General features: G+C 40.4%; 1 protein-coding gene across 1 annotated transcript in view; it reads right to left on the bottom strand.

The window, feature by feature from the left end:
* Window positions 1-20,091, bottom strand: part of LOC113943724 (amine oxidase [flavin-containing] B-like) — a 51,181-nt gene extending 31,090 nt beyond the window's left edge. Inside the window, exons 1-3 of the mRNA XM_027635907.1 lie at window positions 19,962-20,091; window positions 1,349-1,443; window positions 389-526 (exon numbers count right to left, since the gene is read on the bottom strand). Coding sequence (XP_027491708.1) covers window positions 389-526; window positions 1,349-1,443; window positions 19,962-20,007 — 279 coding nt within the window. The 5' untranslated portion in view covers window positions 20,008-20,091. The remainder of the gene's footprint in view (window positions 1-388; window positions 527-1,348; window positions 1,444-19,961) is intronic.
* Window positions 20,092-20,331: the final 240 nt, after the last annotated feature.

Below are 20,331 nucleotides of genomic sequence, written 5' to 3'. Positions count from 1 at the left end.
TTTCAGCCTGCTTTAAAATACATCTAGGACTTCTGAAAGGGATTTTCAGACACCTTGGGTAGTGTATATAAGAGCTGACCCAAATAGAAGAGTGACAGCTGCACTGTTAAAAAACAACAAAGATTTTGAGAGTTTGTAACTAAGAGGTCAGACCTGAACCAAGGCATCAGCTAACAGGATCCATCTACAGGGTACACACATAAATGTGTGTGCATGTAGTAATTTGTATGAGTTCCTTATTACCAACATACTTATTTTTTTCACCAACAAACTCAGATGCTGCATATTTAAACAGGTCTACTCCGCTGTAGCATGAATGGAGAAAGGAGTGAGAAAGGAGATCACTACAACTTGCCTGCCTACAGCAGCATGCTTGAGAGCCTCTTACCTTGACATGGTGTATCAGGTGCTCAACTTCATTCACTTTGTAGGTCTCTATTCCCAACTCTTTGGATAATCGCAGGAGACGATTCTGTGTTGGCCCCACGTAAGCTCCTCCAAGGTCAACATATTTGACTTGCTTATTCTAGTTTATCACACACAAAAGGGGAAAAAAAACCAAACAAGCCAGTAAGTCCTTTGTAAATAGCACACAAGTTAAAAGAGCAATCCGGAGGAATGAAATGAAATTAAACACTCCCATAGTATTTTGCCTAAGATTTCTCTCTCCTTGGAAAAACATAAATTCTTTGGTGGAGTTCTGGTGTGGTGATTACTCAGATCTCAGGTTATGAGTTCATAAATAGCTTAGCAGGCCCATTGCTACAGGCCTTAAACAAATATGAGAGGAAAGAGCCTGACAAGCAGAGAGAGGATGGAGAGAGACATGTGTGCAGCTCTTGCTCAGTCTGGTATCTCAACAACGACTGGTTTAAAACAGACTGTCCCAGGAAGTAGCACAGGCAAGATTCTCTGATGAGCAGGGTAGGAGGGGTAATCTCCCAAGTCGAGGTAGAACAGAAGGTAAAGTAAACATGCTGGCTGAGTTCCCAGCCACTACTCTAGCCTACACCACTCCTCATGGGGCTTGTTAAGGTTCAGCTCAAGGCTCTTTGCAGCATGGTTGACCTTATGGGTGTTTTTTCATAGAGATTTCAATAGTGTCTCTCCCTAGGAAATTACTTTGAAACTTAACTCATCACACTCTCCTTACCAGATGGATGACTCCATACCCTACAGATCACACAGAAATATTCTGTCTCCACCATCACACCAGTCTTTCCCTTCTCTTGCTGTTAAAATATCAAGAAATTTCCCACCTTCTAGTACTCCAGAAATCTTCCCCTTACATGTACAGTATTTACTCTAAGTTTGTACATGTAGAATAAATGGGTTTGGAGATAATTACCCTTACAGTGAAAGTTCTTCCACCAACCCTGTCATTGGCTTCAAGCAACACCACATTCAAGCCTGATTCAGTCAGCAGTTTGGCTGCTGAGAGACCTAAAAGACAAAAAGAAAAGCAATTAAAGGACACTTCTACATATGCACCACGTGGCTTTTGTGAGTTGAGATGTAAAAACCCTCATAGCTATCCATCCAAATCCCAAATTGTTCATTCGAACACTATGACAGGGGGGTGAGGTGGAATTAAAAAACTAAAAAAGCAATAATCATTAAATGAAGCTGAAGCCATATATTAAAACAGTTTGTGGTCAAAATTTACATGTGCTGAGCAAGTTTTGCACCACATGCTCAGCAATTCTGATGCATAAGCCAGCACTTGTTATGACAGTCATCCAACCATGCAGGGAACTTGTTGTTTGTAAACAGAAAGCTGTCTTCCTCAACATGTCATCTTTTATAACCCAAACAGAAAAAAAAAAATAGGAAGTTTTATTAGGACTGTCTTAAATTTCAGAAGCTTTCCTGACACTTGTTCTATGTCTCTGCTTTCCAGTTCTGAATATTTTGAAGTGCAATAGCAAAGCTTCCACACAGTCAGGTCACAGGTTTCGCCTCCAGAAGAACACACGGTCTGATTTAGAAGAAACAGAATGTGCACTTGTGCATGACAAGAAGAAGAAAAGAATATAGGTTAATCTACCCCATAAAATTGTTTGATTCCTCATCCATTTTATTTCCACCTTGCAATTTTTGGAGCTGAGACACTCAAGTGAGGGAACAATAAGAATAGAACAATAAGAATAAGGAACATCTCACTCTAGTTCTGATGCCATAAATCCTCATAAATGCAGAGGGAAATATTAGCTCCAAGCCCTGCAGCAAGTGTGGCAAGCTGCTGTGGGAATGAAGGAAATTAGAAAGGGATTACAGCCTGAAACCTCTCAACTTCTTAAGATCATCTCTCACCTTTTACTTCAGCACACAAACCGAGATTTGAATAAGCTGTGGTGCTTACTTTGGTCACTTGAGAGTGAATTTCTAGTGGGACGACACAAGTTATATTCTAGTGGGTTGCCTCATCCTCTTGAGCCAACAGGATGGGTTGAATAAAGTCCAGCAACAGGCCAGGCTGGAAGCCTCACTCATACACCGTAATTTATCCTTTTTGGCTCTCTGCCTTGTTACCATGAGAATGCAATCAGTTCCCTCTGTGTGTCCTGATACATGTAGTTTTGAAGGAGTTGTGAAAGAGGATTGTTCCAAGCATAAGGCAGCCACAGAACAAATGGCAAAAGCACCAGCAGGAAAAACAGATGGCCAGAGCTAGCATGGCAGGACTGAATGAAAGCATAATGAAGAAAGTATAGCTGTCCTGGATAGAGGTTACAGAACACTGGTCATCAACTACTGGACTGGGAGCAGGAGAACCAGGTTCTGTTCTCAACCCTGTACTGAAACTGCTGTACTGTGCTGGTTAAACCACTTAAGGTCTTCATTTACTCACCTGAAAAAAAAAAAAAAAAGAAGAAGAAAAAAAGAGAGAGAGAGACAATGGTGTAGATCTATCTATCTACAGGATTTTAGATTTTCTAAAGAAAAGCTGCAGATGTTTCCATTAAAATATCATACTGTCCTGCTTCTATTTCTAGCTTCATGGTCTTATTTATCTTGGGTTTTCACATAACCGTTAGTGAGAAACCCAGTAATGAAACTGATAAAGGTCTTTCCATACTTCCTACTGAGGAAATTATATTGCGAAAACATCTGGTTGGATCAGTGGCCTTGACTACACTCACAAATATTTGAAGATACCAAGGAAGAACATAATACAGAAAACAGTCATGGTATGTAAACATGGACCACATCCTCAAAGAACTTGCAAAGTGAGATTGGCTTCTGGAGGAAAAATAGCCAGCAAAGCTCCTAATTAAATCTAGCTTATCAGTTAAAGAGAAAAAAAAATTACTTTTCAAAAAAGAAACATTTCATCAGTTAGGATCAATAGTAGTTATTAATAATTTACAGAATGAATACACAAACTGAAGGCTGCTGTCACTTGTGAGTTTCTGTTGTCTTATCATGCTAACAGGTATTGACTAATCAATTAATAGCATTCAGTTACCAACAATGATTAAGGGATATGAGATTTGACCTTCTTTATTAAAATCTAATGAATAAACATTTCAGTACAGTTGGGAACAAAAGCAGTTTATTCCCGGGAGCTGAACAAACGGAAAAGTTTATGAAATGATAACTCTTTAGACTCAACTGAAATGCAGCTGATTTGTAGCCCAGATACCACTCCCTGTTTCCCCCTGCAACTTTCATCCACTCTATAGCATCTACCTACTATTTACTCCTGCTGTCTATTTTGGGGCACACGCCCCCTTTCTCCCAGACCCACACATTCACAGATGTACCTGTTAGAGGTGGATAATGGTTTGCTCTTTCCTGATGCAAAAACAAAATACCAAAACAGTGTTGAGGGTAGGATCAAGCTCATCAGTATCTCACTGACCCATCCATGCCCATCCTCCAGCAGATCTGATCTCTGCAGGGGGAAGGATGTGTCCTTTGGGCTTGGCTCTGTAGCAGAAGATGCAGTTTACAGGGTTCCCAAACTAAGCACCACCACCTGACCACTTTAGTTCAAGGGCTGGTGGTCCACCTGCTCCTCTCACCCACATCACAGCTCTGGTTTTGCTCCAAAGTTTGCTGGAGAAATTAAGCAGACAACTGCTGACAAAGTCAGGGACCATAGCCAACCTCTAGCTTCTCCTACCCCTCACCACAAACACATGGCAGCAAAAAGATGGAAGAAGAACAGACAGAGGCTCAGGAGGGTCAGATGGCACAGCAAAGGACCAGAGTAGGTCTCATAGCACACATGGTGCAGGATAAGGCAAGACTGCTGTGACAAATATAACACTACAGTGCAATGTTGTCAGGTAGAAATATTGCTCTTTTGGTATCTTACACACTTAGAATCACAGTACTGCCACATCACTCCACACCTGTTCCCTGGAGCTGGACCCAAGACCCCCCCAGTCCTGGGTTGGAACCAAATAACAGTGAGAGGACTGGATGCTGCTGAGGGAGAGCTCTGAGCCGAATCGATACGAGGACAGATAAGGCATCAGAACAGCAACAAAAGCGTATGAAAATGGAAATTAATACTAGGACATGAATACTGGAGCACGAGGTTGAGGTTTGCTTTTCAGAAACTAACAACTGCTGCAGGAAACCCCTACAAACCACAGCCTCTTTTCTGGGCTAGAATCAGAGTGGCCTTTCTGTGCCTGATACCCCAATTGCCAGAAACAGAGCAGGCATGATGCCTGTGAAGCAAAGCCTGGAAAAATCTGTCATACATGATGTGAGATCTCATCTTGAGAAGTTTAACCCTTCACAAGTTTCACATTTCAGCACTGCCTCTGGCTTACCTCTCACTCTCTTGCACATCACTAACAAAAGGCAGACCTTTAATATTGTCCCTATTCCTCACAAATGAGGCAAACAGCCCCATTCAAATGTAAAGGTCATCCAAAAAACATGACTGATGCTGTTACTATTCCTGTTTCATGCACTGTTTTGTCATCCAGTGGCATCTTTCCCTCCTCACCAGAAGCATTTCAACAGAATAAGATCTGAATTGCAATATAAGGGCTCAACCACAGAGGAAAGGAGCTAGGTCCAGTTTCCACTGCAGGTCAGCTTTCTACAAGGGGCAACTGAGAGCCCCACATATATATATATATATATATATATATATATATATACGACAGAAAACATAAACCTCATCTGCAGTTCTGCTCAAACAACTGATAAGCAGTTAATTAATTCAAAGAGCAAAGAAGCAAAGATGATTATTTGAATCCCCAGACTGAAAATACCATTGTACTTAGAGATGCTTAACCAGGCAAGCCTTCACGTGTGTTCCCATAGCAACCCAGTACCCAACCGCAGCCACCCAGAGATACTGGCAAGAGATTGCCTCCCCCAGAATCTTGTAACACAAGTTCAAGCCATGAAAATCACTTCTTCATCATATAGCACTCTGCATTCACACAGATATGACTCAAACATCACAGTGTAAAATCATCATAATAATTATTTCACCTTCAGTTCCAACTTTTTTCTTGTTTGATAGCTCTGTACCCGCTAAGCACCTTAAGTTGCACCATTTGAATAAACAGCTTCCTTACAACCTCACTTTCTAACATTAACAGTTTCCTTATCCTCAGAGAACGAGTAATTCAGATTTTTTAATTTTTTTTTTTTAAAACAGAAAATCTTACATTTCTGTGCTAGAGCAGAATCCAAACTGATATTTCATAGAATCTTAGAATCATTAAGGTTGGAAAATACCTCCAGGATCGAGCCCAACCTTTATCATATGTCTATATTTATGTTTGGATCATATATATTTGGATCACATATATAATATTTATATTAAAATATATTTATTATCTATACATTTGCATTGATAAATATGACAAGAGTCAGACTTTTTTATCTGACCCCCCTGTAGACTACAGTGAAACCCTACAATCAAACACATTAGATTATCTAAAAAATACTTTGAAGTACTTTAAAGAAAAAAAAACAACTGAAATTTAATAACAGATTCCAGTCTGATTCTACCTGGAATCAGCAATTTTACTGAAATACACTTTTAATCTTAGCACTTCCACAAAAAAATCACTAGAAAGGACATGATTGGAAATTGCATCTCTGAAAAGCTGTAAATTTCTGAAGGCATTCCTGCAGTTCCTGTTGCACTTTCTCTGTATTATTCACTACTTCATCATGTTCCTCCATATTTATTATCTCCACTGTAAGAACAAAAAAATAATTATAAAAATCACCTATAAATTCTAAGTTTTAACTCATGTAAGGAGCAAAGAAAGAGTCTCTAAGACACAGGCATTCAATTAATAGTTTCTAAAATTACCGGCAAAAAAAAAATATTTACTCTGTAACCTTAGAAATTTCTCTCTTTGACTGAAATTGTGCATTGAGCAGGAAGAAATGCTGTCATCATACTTGTACTGTACTAACCTGCAGGTCTTACTGCAGAACTTACATGTCTCACATCTGAACTTCCTTCAGTTCATGAAACTTGCCTACATTTTCCTCTCGTCTGTATTTATTTTGACACAAAAGATATGTTCACAAAGTGCTGCCCTGGGGAGGTTTAACATTTGTAACCAATGCCAGACTTGGACTGGGCATACAAACATCAGCTGCACGAGCAGATTAAAAACATTCAACACTTAAAAGAGGCAAGGAGCTGGTTTTTACCTTTGTGCCCCCACAGTTTGGATATCCAACGCTGCACTGGTCTGGGTAACTGCTGACAGTATGCCCCTTGGCATAACTTCTTTCAGCACAGGTTTACACCTGTTATTTAATGGGTATGTGCAGGTGCAGCAGCCACACTGCAAGTTGTCCTCCAGGCAGCCAGCTGGAAGCTCAGGCACGTCTGCATGAGAAGTGTCTGCCACGGCACACCTTGTAAATAAAGCCAAAACTGACGAGTTCCTTGAAGATTTTTTTTTTCCCTCGTACTCAACCTGTTCAGCCTCATCTAAATCACCGTCTGCAGAGACATCAGGTAACAGATGCTCCCTTACACAGAGCCAGTGGGCAGAGCAGCCACAGCACCTTGATGGGGTCCAGAGCAGTAAACAAACATAGCATAAGGCTTGACATGAGGATCTGTCACAAAATGCAGCTTGGAAATGGCATAATAATACTACTTAACCTGCAGAACAAGCACGGTCCTCTGGCCTGGGGTTAATGGAGAAATTGCGGGATGTAAAAATGTTTCACGAGACTGACAGCAAAAAAAGGAAACATATCATAACAGATTATATATAAACAAGTAAGAGTTGAGTTCAGGGTCAGTAAGGCAGATGAAATCAAGTATTTCTTAGCATAAGTATTCAAAAATACCAGTCAGAACATGTTTGTCCACAGACATTTAACATGTTGAAGCAGTTATTTTAGACACCTCACGCTTTGTATTCTTCTACTTGATCTTGAGTCTAAGTCTCATTTTGATGAGAGGGGCCAGGAATTTAATTTTTTTCTCTAAATGAAAGTGATTAGTCTCATAACAAAAAAACAAACAAAAAAAAACAGACAACCAAAACAAAAAACCCAAACCAAACCAACAAACAACAAAAAACCTAAACAACAACAGAACACAAAACAGACAAACAACGAATACACCCCACACCCCACACACAGTGATTTATCTGAAATATTAATGTAAAAAACCCCAAAATCTGTCAAAACCTACACAATCTTAGAGAAGCTGGTATTGCTGTGGGATCACATGGGAAGTACAACCTTCCTCACTATTAGATGTCTTCATACAGTAACCCTTACCTACCATCTCTGGTGCTTAGAAATACATGCAAAACACATACAGCAAATAAAGGAGTTTGGCCAAAACTGCTGCACTCTACCAAACAAAACAAAATCCATCTGTCTTAACACTGCAGAAGAACATTTGAGGGGAATACCTTTGTTAGTGGTCAAACACAGCTGCAGTGTTTAAACCAGGGCAATAAGAAGAAACAAAGAGGAATATGTCCCAAGCAGCTGAGGTCAGTTTTGGGGAGGGAAAGAGAAAATACTCCCTCGATCAAGAATTAAGTTTCTGGTATGTTAAAATTAGATCAGTTAACAGTAGAATACGGTTTGCTGTTGCTTAGACCTAATTACTCTAAAATTCAAATAAAATTAAAAAAAAATTAAAATGTCCCCACAACATCCTGTCAGTTCAGTGCCATCAGCACTGCACAGTTCGCATTCCACTGGGACACTGAAGGGATGGAAGGCAGGACCAGACAAAAGGCACGTTCTCATCCACAGCTAAGCAACCATTTTTCACCAGTGGGCTTTCTCCTTCATTTTCCACAGACTCCTTATTGCATTGCTGTGCTAGAAACTGCAATTTAATAGCACTGGTTTTGTTTGTGCTCTAATGAACACAATCCAATTACTGCTCTGCCGCTGAGAGATTGAACCTGGCGCTGGTCACCTCTACCTCTGTCACTCATCATTAGCCAGCTAAAACATTTTAATTGAAATAATGGGTTGAGACAATAATGCCTGTAAAACATTATAGAATAAGGATTGCAAGTAAAATAAAAAACAAAGCAATAACGACAAAAAGAACAAAACCAACACTGGCCCACGGTCTGGGGGAGTTAAGGTGGTACGGTCTTGTTTCGTAACGTTCCTCACATTGTGGGAAGGTCAAGGAATTTTGCCCTTGTGAAGAACACTACACTTTCAGGGTGAAGGTAACCTTTTAACTTCTCTAATTTGGGCCAGCTTTACAATGGTACTTTACATATCTGACCCAATCTTATGGGAGAAGGATACAAAAGTTCAGAACCTAAAACCATGGTAGAGCTGGGCTTCTGTAAACTGTCACTATTGGTAATGCCTTACCTTCATATTCTAAACAGTACAGTGAATGGTATCAAAGCAACTCTTGATCTAAGTATTTTGACTGTGGGGAGAGATACTCTCTCTTCCTAAACTGTATCATTGTACTGCAGTTAATGCCATTAAAATGAATATAATTCAGGTAAAACATTACAGAACTTCAGAAAATAACAAAATTGCCATTTCAGAAACCCCAAGGAGTAAAAAAAAGACATTATCAACCTGACTACCTGCTTAAAATGTACATTTACTTAAAATATTTGTACAAAGGACATAACATTTCTGCCTAGGATACAGTACTCTATGAGCAAATATAATTTATTTCTATTGGCATTTCATTGTCTAGCCAAGACAATGAGCTTTTCTGTCAGAGCTCTAATTCTGTAACTTTGTCACCAAGGTCAGTAAGAGCATTCCCGTGAGTTAATGGGACTTCATGTGAGCATAAACTCTAATCCCAACTTTCTGTGATCTCCTCTCTCTGAAAGTGCTCACAGATGATTCATTCATGGTGCAGGGAGCAGTATTTATTGAGCAGAGTTCTTAAAAACAACACGAAAAACATTCAGTCTCCTTTAGTCCCAGGAACTGCAGCTGGTTAAGTGATACAGAGCCCGGATAGATACAAATGAAATGAGTGAAGTTGTGAGGCCTTAAGCCCAAGCCCTGCCAGGCATGGGATGAGACAACTTTTTGTGTTTGGGTGGAAACCCAACAGCTTTGGTACAGTGGTGCAAAGGCTCAAGCACTGAAGCCACAGCTGTTTTGCCCAGGGCTTCCCTCTTGTTTCCACTGCACTGTTATATTTGAAGTATCCAATGAAACCTCAGATTGGCGAAACTGGGCACTCCAATTTTTCAAAGGTTGAGTATTTCTAGTATCAATCATTTACTCAGTGATCTGATTTTATTTTATAGACTTGTCATGTCTTACACATGGAGCAGAACACCCATTCAGTGCCTACCTCACACTTCAAAAGAAGGAGTCAGAAGTCTGCTTCTAGGCCCCAATCAGGTAAAAAAAAACCCCAAACCCAAACACATTCTGCAGGTCCTTTGTTATGACTTCAGGATATACTGAAGAGCTAATATCATTATTATTATTATCATCGTCATCATCTGTACCCCGGTATTACCTCATGCCTTCATTCTCAGGGCCCCCTCTCTTCTAGTTTACAGCCTAGGCTGCCTCAAAACACTATAGACAGAGGGAAGAAACAAAGGAGATAAAGAGAACTGAAAGCACTGCAACAAACAGATCATAGCACTGGAACAAATAAAGCTGAGCACAATGAACTGCCTGAGGCACTATACAGGCAGTTTACTAAAAGCATCCTTTCAGGTATTACTATTATGAAAAGATATACAAGCAAATAAAATGCCAGCCAGATTTACTCTGAAGATGAGTTTTGCCTTCCATACACAGCAACGTGGAAAAAAAAAAAAAGAGACTACATCTGGAAACTACATCTGGAAAATTTTGCAAAATTATGCAACAGTTGCCTCAGAAGAGAAATGCTTATCTGTTTTGCCAAGCCTTGCATGGTCTGAAGCAAAGAATTCCTTTTTCTTAATCCCCTGAGAAAAGTAAGTGCTCAAAATATATGATTGAATAGAAGATGTGAATTTACAAAAGATTACCATTTTAATCTTGACAATAAAGAATGACCTGCAGTTTCCCAGATTCCTCGGTATCAGATGACTCACAGGCATCCACCTAGAGGTCACTTTTGTATGACAGCAAAGGCCAGCAGAACTACCATGCCCTCATTCCACGGCTATCCATTTTGTTCCATGTTACTTGATCTTTAGCTAACAATTTTCACCCAGTTGCTCCTAATAATTAATTACAGATTCTATCGAGCATATCTCAGTGTCACTTTCAAATAGCCACGCCTCAGTGACTCTTGGGAAGTTCCTATCATCATCACAGAATCATGGAATATTAAGGGGTTGGAATGGACCTTAAAGATTATCCAGTCCTAACCCCTCCTGCCTTGGTCAGGGACATCTCCCACTAGATCAGGTTGCTCAGGCCTCATCCAACCCATCTTTAACACTTCCAGGGTTGGGGCATCCACAGCCTCCCTGTTCCAGTGTCTCACCACCCTCACCGCAGCCCACATATACAAGTAAGCATACACACACACACAGACTAAATTGTAAAGCTTACAAGGATTTGTGTACATTTTATCTATTTGAACAACTGAGAAATGAAGATGAGCCCTGCCACTTTGCAATTCACCAGCTCTTTCCTGGTAGCCCAAAAAGACCGCTTCGTCTCTTGACAGCCAGCTCATGATGAAGCATTCCCTGGCTGAGATACCAAAGGCTGAGAACATACGTGTCATTCAGAGAAGCCCAAAAGAGAGTCACTAAATAAGACATTTAAACAACTGTCTTCCAACCATCTCTAAGTGCAGACAGGAGGAAGTTTGAGTCAAACAGCTCATGAAAATGTCAGTGCTATGAAAGAAAAATGCCACCATTAGAATGGTACCATTCTGATAGAATGCATGGAGGGGAAAAGGTGAAGGAAGCATAGAGGGAAAGATAAGTATCTAAGGTGTAAAATAAAAGCATTTACACTCTTTCCCTTCCTCATTTGTCCTCACTATTTAGCATTACTCACTGATCCAGACTCTGGCCCAGCTGCCTCATAAAAAATTAACTGATATTGGATGGAAAGAGATGTCTTGCTCCAACATTTAACACATTCAAAACAGATCTATCACTCAAGCAAAAATTATTCCAGTTTATATGCAAGCTATCCATGCAATCCAGGTAATCATGATGCACAGCATGAGCTGACAGTTTGATCAGTTGTTGCCATGTGCAGTCAACTGAGCAGACTGCATTCAATGTTTTATATTTGAATTATACCATCAAGGTAAAGAGCAGCTGGTTACAAAGGCATCATTCATCTCCATCCTCCTCACTTCCAGCTGGGTAGAAAGTGAAAAATGTGAAGAACTTGAAGAGTTTAAAGTAATATCTGTAAGATAAGGAGGTTTAAAATGAATTAGAACTTCAGGGAACTTGGTACCCACCCGAAACATGAAGTGCCAACAGAAGCCAGGTCACCACCATAACCCAATCTTTGTAACTGCAAGACGCCAGAGACTCTAATGAGCCACAGCCAGACTCTCCAGTGTTAAAAATTAGTGCATCTATGATGTATTTTGCCATATACACCAGTTACCAGAAGTAGCTCATGAGGCCTCAAACTTTCTAGACTGGACCATCCATTCTTCCAGGGATGGTTTGCGCTTTGCATTCCCCCATCCTGTCCCCTGCCCTCTCTTTCTCTACACAAACACATACAGACCCCCTACAAAAATCCTGATGCTCATCTTTTCCTTGGGTAGTTCCCTGCTCTCCATCCACAGCTGCTACTGCTCCTGAGGCCATTAAGATCCCACCCCACCTTACCTAAGTCCACGCAGTTGAGTCCTGTGGGTGGCACAGGGACAGCAGCCCCATGTTTTTTGGAGGGGTGGGAGCATTTGTCTGGCAATGAGGCAGCACAAAGGAAGACAGGGGAGAGAAGAAGAGATGAAGAGGAGAAGAAACAGATGGGTTGAATTCCCTTGGACACCTTTGTCTCTGAAAATACTTCACACTCTTTCTCCTTGGAAGCCTGCTCTTACCATAAATATTGTTACCGTTTCTTGACTAAGTCAACGCAACTCCTCTCTGGCTTGAGAGGTACTTTCTCCTTTATTATTAACTTATCCAGAGTTCAGGGTCTCCTCAAATGAGACACTTGTGACCATTCTTGTTTCTGTTCCCTTACAACACTCCAGCCCCAAATACTGGGGGTCATAATAATGATTTGTGGAGCAAATACAGTTTTCCAAGAGACTTCACACTATTGTTGCTTTTAAGCAAGATATTTAAACAGAAAACTGACAGAATAGAGAAGGCTGTGCAAAATAAAAATGCACGGGTGGGTTACTTAAAAGAATGCTACACTTTCATGGTTTAAATACCAATGTCCTGTAGTGCACCCTCACTGACCACTGAAATCGGCAAAAAAACCCTTTAAACAATAATTATGCAACATTAATAAATTATAAACCTTAGACCCAAATCAGCCCATAAGGATAAAAGACTTGTGAATTAGATAAATCATCACATCTTGACAAACCATCTTACAAGGCAGCAAGAACATTAATATCTGACACAATTTTACCAGAATGAAATAGGTTATCAGCCCAGAAGGAAAATCATGTTAAGTTCAAAAATGGCTATAGAAAAATTAAATGACTGAAACTGTAATGAGATTAATGGAATTTCCTCAAGAAACTGAAGTAAGGATGAAGCTCTGGAGTACTCAAGCAGGAAAGACATTGACCTGTTGTAGCAGGTCCAGAGAAGGCTCACAGAAATTATCAGAGGGATGGAACACCTCTCCTATGAGGAAAGGCTGAGAGAATTGGAGTTGTTTAGCCTGGAGGAAAGAAGGCTCTGAGGAGACCTTATAGCACCTTTCAGTACCTAGAGGGGCCTTGTATGAAAGGTAGGGATTAAATTTTTAGTAGGGCCTGTCATGATAAGACAAGGGGTAATGGTGTTAAACTAAAAGAGGGTAGATTCAGATTACATAGAAAGGAAGAGGTTTCTTTCAATGAAGGTGGTGAAACACTGGAACAGTTTGCTGGGAGAGGTGGTGGGTGCCCCATCCCTGGAAACATCCAAGGTCAGTTTGGATGGGGCCCTGAGCAACCTGATCTAGTTGAAGATGTCCCTGCTCATTGCAGGAGGGTTGGACCTTTAAAGGTCTGTGACTGTGATTCATCAGGAACGATGACTGATTCCAGAAACAACTGAGTGCTTTGTGAGTGCATCAAGACACATTCTCTGTAAAGCAAAACCAAGGGAAGGTCTTCAATTCACCAGGGCATTGCTCAGCAAACTTTTAGAACCAGTATAAACTTCACTATCATATCAGTGCCCTCTCTGAAATAACTGCTACAGAACTGAGACAACACAAAGGCAAGCAACTCCTGCTCTGGGAAAGGGGCAGCGAGACAATATGGCTTTTTAATCTTTAAATAAAAGAACTACTTAACTACAGTTGTCAGTTGTGCTACAGAGAAGGGAACCGTGCCAGTGGGAAATATGCCAAAATCACCCAGATTTTTTACATACAGAATAATAACTTCTGAAGAAAAAAAAGCTTTCTCAATTGATTAAATTAAACATGAGACCTAATTCATTGTCATTAACTGCTGTGTAAGATATATAAATAGAGAGCAAACTCTGCTCTGTATTTATCATACCACAAGGAAGTTTTCCTCTGGGACTATCAGGGCTGTGTAAGCCCACATTGCTCAGGCTGCCTGCTTAGGCAGCGCAAACATGACTACTTAGCTTTTTGGCACAGTTCTCCACCTTTTGACAAGATCACCTCCACTCACCAGCTGACAATACCCTTGTCAGCATACTCCCAATATCATCGTAGACAGCCTGAACACTCTCAGGATGGAGCCAGAGCAATGGACTGCTCATCACAGCCACTGGGACTACAGGCACCACCACTGATCCAGACTCATGTCACTGAGGTGAACAAAAGGTTGTTATTTCCTGGAGACTGACACTATGCTCACTCACTACTGCCAGTAGTACTCCTGTACCTGATGATGCCAAGGAGTAAAATGAGCAAATCAAAATTCACAATTACACAAAAATTGATCTTTTGTCAATCCCTCAATGCTACAAGAAAATGAAAGAAAGAAAAAAAGTAGGCAAGGAGAAAACACAGAGGATGGAGATAGAGGATGTAGGTCCACATCTGTGATCAGGATGATCAAATAAATTATTTTTAACTGTATCTTCATGGAAGAAGAGCACAAAATCAAAATGCTTACTCTTTCCATGTCACCACCTTTGAGCAGCCAAACTAAAAGTTTACAAAGACAGCAAGTTTGAAGTGTCTATGTTAGCAAATAGTGCAGAACATCAGAAGTGCAGAGTAAAACAGTGGTATCCTGAATACCCAGTATCCATACCACATTCATGAAAGGGGCTTTATTTAGACTAGCTCTTGTATGGCTCTACAGGGGGCCAATGCCATTAAGGCTTGGAGCTCAAAAGGCGAGTTCCTACAATCTTCCTCTTTGGTCTCATGCAAAAGGGAAATGCTCCAAGCCTTCTCTCTTGATGCACATGGTAGAACAGTAAATAGGGTCAACCAGAAGATGTGGTCCAGGTACACACTTGGTCTGAACTGAGACACTAATGCAGATGAACACGTACCATCACCTGCAGTGTGATTAGGTTAGACTGACAAACCTCACCAACTAAAAACACCCCTGCAAGTGGTTGTCCAAGAAAACAATGCACTGAACTTTCTTACAAAGAGCTTTCAGCCTCTCATGTTCCTAATCTTGTTTGTCAAAAAAAAAAAAAAAATATGCAATTCAGCAGTACAGATAAGAAAATCCTGTGGACCTTTCAGTTTGTAACCCTTACATCTGCTTCTACACATATGCTTTGATTCTCTACCAGTTATTTCGAATATTAGCTACCCAGCAATTCTTTGCCCAAAATTTTATCATCCTAACTTACCCTTTTTGGCCCTTCCATGGTGGTTTTTCCATTTTGTTGAACAGACTGAATGAACTTTCCCTAATGACACTCTTTCATAATGGTTAAATAAGCTAATGGAAAAGCTTTCCTTAATGATGCATCACTTTGAGCCTTGCAAGATGAGATGGCTCCTGCAGGTAGACTGGAAAGCTTCTTATCAAATCAACTTTCAGACCAATTAGGAGGTATCAGACAGTGAATTACAAGTGCTGTCCCTGCTGCCTAGGCTACCAAACTATTTCACAACATTATGCAGCTGCTTTCTGTTCTGTTTACTGTGCACTGCCAAATTTTTCCTGTGAAATATCTAGAAGTCAAATGCAGGCTCCACCAAACTGCCTCATAGTCCTTCACAGTAGCCATGAGAGTAGCTGAATGCAAAAGGAATAACTCCCTGATGGCAGATACAGAGACAGGGGACCGAAAATATGAACCAAGAGCTTCATCAGGTAAACTGACAGGGAAATGTCCTGGATTCCCTTTGCCACAGTGCATCCCAGAGAGGGTGATATCCCATGGAGAGGGTCAGAATCCTCCCACAGATGTATCCATTCTGATTCATCATGCACAGCTATTCCATCCATGCCCATTACCTGTTTTGGTCTGGGGTTTTTTCTTCTCCATCTAGCATAAGACTCCCACAATAGAAATGGTCTCCAAAAACATAGTGCCTCATTTGGCAAAGTATCTTTTCAAATGAAGAGTATTGAGACACTGTAAATTACTACCAGAGAACAAAAAGAAACAAGTATCTACTGAAGATTATACATCTTGTCTATAGTTTTCTTACAGCATGTCCTAGTTTTGTTTTAAATTTTTTTTAAATAGTTTTAAAAAAATTATTTTAAAAAATTTTGCCCCCTGCATTTATTTTAAAACAGATAGAACACTTTCAGATAACAGCCCCCAAAACACTTAGCCTGGTTTGGGGTGTTTTGGTTTGGTTTTTATTTTTAAAGCAACTTGAAACTGGTTCACAGATGCAGTGAGAGCTACTGTAATTATACAGAACATTAGATCATCACACAATTAAAAATCGAGTGTTAGGAAGAGGAAGAGTAGAGAGCACAGTGGTATCTCACTAATGCAACAATGGGTATGTAAATATTTTTAAAACCTAACATAACCTAATCTTACCATATGTTTTGGTTCTAAACTTACAGGAATATGACAAGATTGCTTGTGAACAGCAAAACATTAAGCATACTTCAAATAACATTCACTCCATTTAAGAGAAGGCTTCACCTTTCAGGGGAAAAAAGAGAATCAATTAACCTTGCTTTGATTGTGAAATCTGTGCACCAGAGATGTAAGAGAAGCATTTTCTTAAGAAGGACTGTCATAACATGAGGATAAAATATGCTAACTTACTTGAAAACAAAAGAAGGAAAGAGGTTCCCATGGCGAAAGCAGGGACAGGGAGGCACTTTTGAAAACACATGGAGAAAATCTTCAAACAAAACCTCTGAATAGATTCCAAGATTATATTTGAAGAAAATTTCTATCATCAGTATCTCAATTAAGAAGATAAACAAGTTTGTTGACATAACTTCATAGTTTTCTAATACTTGTTTTGACCCTCATGCTTGAGGAGTCCTTCAAAGAAAAAGGGACAACTAAGCAAAGAAAAGAACCTGTTATGATGCAAGTTCCAGCTCTATGAGGGCCTGTTATGCTTCAGATCCAAATATTCTTTAGTACAAGGCATATTACACATGGTGTGTGGAGAAGCATTTTCATATATGCTTTTTTACACTGGGAAATTTTCCTTTAAAATATTTCTTTTTAAACGAAATATTTCATAGACTTCTGATGAAGTTTTACCCAAAAACCAGGATCTACTCCTTAGTAAATCCCCCTGTTCCTCAAGGGTCTTCATCATCATAAACCCTATTAAGATTGTCTGACATCTTCAGAAAAACCACAGACCATTTTTTTGGACTTGAAAAAATTAAGAGTAGTTTTGAGTAGATTTTCATTACGTAAAATTAAAATTAGTCAGTTCTTCAGTTTTATTGTTGCCTTTTATCAAACCTCCAATAAAGGACACAAAAAATGATTCAGCAAAGGAAGTGGCATCCTCAGATAAAAGATCAGTGCCTTCAGAGGAGAACAGTGACTGGCAGGGTTGTGAAGGCCTCTGCACTGCTATTCCATTATGTGGTTCTTTCACTCTTTAAATTTTAGACCCTACTGATTACATCTGAATAAAAAGATACACAGAACCGCTGCCAAGGAGGGTCTGAGTTTGCAAAAGGACAGCTTGCACTACCCTAAAGGAACAAATAGAATACAGACAGCCAGGTGGCAGCTCTGTGACACGTTTGTTTACATCCTCTTGCTGGCACAGCACCTCTTTGTTTGTTCTGCAATTACCTGCTTTGCTGACTGCTGTAGCCACCAACTCAAGCACATCTGAATGTTACAAGAGCTTTCTGCTGTTCTACAGCTGTGCACCAACTGATGCCTTCCTCACCTAAAGGCAGTAACCACGGAATCTCAGTCGGCTGCACCTCAGGCAGCTCAAAATCTGTGACTTTCTGAAGGAACCCATCAAATGTTGAATAATAACAAACCTGGTCACCAAGGAGTCCCTCATTTCAAAAATCACACACTTCACTCTCCAGTGGATGGGAGAAGAGATTTCTACAGTGGTTGCGCATGTTAACAGGAGTTTTCAAGCAGCATAAGGTGATATAAAACCACAGTTTCATCACCTGGCTGCAAGGCCAATGATTTACAGAGAAGTGTGAATCAGAGGTGAAGCAGGAGTGGTACACAGCAGCTAAAGGGAAGTGACTGAAGAGGGGTACTTAGTCAAAAGTAATTTTTGTGCTCGTAAATTTTCCCAGCCTTTGTGTGAAGACAGGATAAATGTTGCTACAGCGTGAAACAAGAACGCTTTGGTGAAGATTTGGTGTAAAAAGAAGTCAATAGAAAACAGGTTCCCTGCATCCCCACTGCCACTTGCTGCTGTCTACAGGTAGCAAAGAGTGAACCACAATTTAACATGGCATAGCATGTGCTTCTCTGTTCTGACTGCTCTTACAGAAAAACATATGTGGGCTGTGCAGACTTGCCATGAAAATATTCCCATGGCAACCATAAAAAAAACTAAGGGTATATTAAAAGCTGTTACACTAACTCTTCCACTCCAACTCATTCAACAGAGGGAATGTAGCACTACTGCTGTACAAAACCCTGTCATTGGAAATGTTTTTGTTTACAAGACATGAACAGATAATTACCACTGGGTAATTTCTGTAATTGAGTTTCACTATGAAACACGGTGTAAGTTAAAAATTAGCCATAATGCTGTGTCCAGAATCAACTGTGTTTTATAGAAAAGCAATGGTTAATTTTTGCTAATTGTATAAACGTACTTGAAACATTCAATCACTATTCAGCAGTTTGTTATCAGAGAATCATATCAGAGAATCAGAGAATGATTTTGTCACTGCATTTGGTATATCATTCAAATTGCATGCTGCATACCTTAATATAACGGTTAAACAGACATCTAGAATTATATATAAATAAACAGTGGAAATTAAAAGCCATGTGAAAAAAAAATGGATTAACAGAATCACATTTTGCAACACATATCAAGTAATTTGTTTGTGGTTTGGCCAGAAATACTACTTAGATCTGTGGATGTATGCACTGAGGAGACTGCCATACAGGACAGGAGCTCTCACACTGCATACCTCCCCATGCTAAGGAGAAAAAAAGCAATTGTTTGATATGTCAAAGGCACAGAAGAAAACATTTATCTACTGCACATACATTATTTATTTGGCACATGTATTTCGGAACAAAACACACAGGAAAGAGATTCACTGTGGGCAGACACAGAGGTCTTCCAACCCGGATTAGGTTAAAAACAGCAGATTGCCATTCAAATGCAAGAAGGCTCCAGGGCCCACAATACTCCATCCATTTCTACCTGGCTGTTCATGCTCTCAGACCCATACCTGCACTGAAAGGGGAACTAGAAACTGGACATTGGAAGAACCAGAAAAAAACAAAATGTAAATTAGTAAAATAAAATTGAACAAAAATAGTGAAAAGTAAAATTAAAAAATGCTAAAAATAAAAATAATAAAAAAATAAAATAAAAATAAGTGATAATAAATTATTGAATAAAATAGTAAAAATACTAAAAATAAAAATTAAAATAAAATAAAAATAAATAATAATAATAATAAAGAAAATTATAAAACAAAAATAATTATAATAAATTATTAAATAAAAGTAGTAATAGAGTAAATTATAAAATAAAAATAAGATAAAAATAACTAAAATAATAATACAATAAAAATTAATACTAATAATTTAATAATAATAAAATACTGCCTGCATCATATGGTATTCCGCCCGAATTATGGGGAGCGACCTCAGCCAGCTTTACCGAGCAGGCGGGAAGATGCGTTCGCACCTCGGGCTCCCCGGAGGAGCCCCGCTCAGCCCGCAGCATCTCCTCCGCCGCGATGCTCCGGCACCGCCCCGCCGGCACCGCCGACGACCACGGACCCCAGACCCCGCCGAACCCACCTGAGATGCCGCCTCCGACCACAATCACATCGTATCTCTGGGCCATGGCTCTGCCCCGGCCGCTCGGTGCCTCCCGCGGCGGCTCCGGCCGGGCTGTGCCGCTCCCCGGGCGGACCCGCCCGTCCCCGCCCCGCCGGTGGCACCTCCTCCCGGAGCGGGGCCGGGCGCTGGGAGCCGTCCCTGGATGGAGGGATGAGCAGGGTTCCTGGTGCGGGGCCGCTGATCACGGTGCGTGTTGCTGTTTTCTCTCCTGCCCCACGGAGGGTGTGCGGAGGGAACATGCCCCTGGGTGAGGAGCGCAGCGCCCAAGAAGCAGCAGCCGTGGGCTCTCTGCCCCCCCGCTCTCCAGTGGCCTTAGGAGTGTTGGGAT

Source organism: Corapipo altera, unplaced genomic scaffold (genome assembly GCF_003945725.1).
Source record: "Corapipo altera isolate COAL_440 unplaced genomic scaffold, ASM394572v1 0, whole genome shotgun sequence".
Classification (NCBI taxonomy): domain Eukaryota; kingdom Metazoa; phylum Chordata; class Aves; order Passeriformes; family Pipridae; genus Corapipo; species Corapipo altera.
The sequence above is the reverse complement of the archived record's forward strand: the minus strand, read 5'-3'. Positions and strand labels throughout refer to the sequence as shown.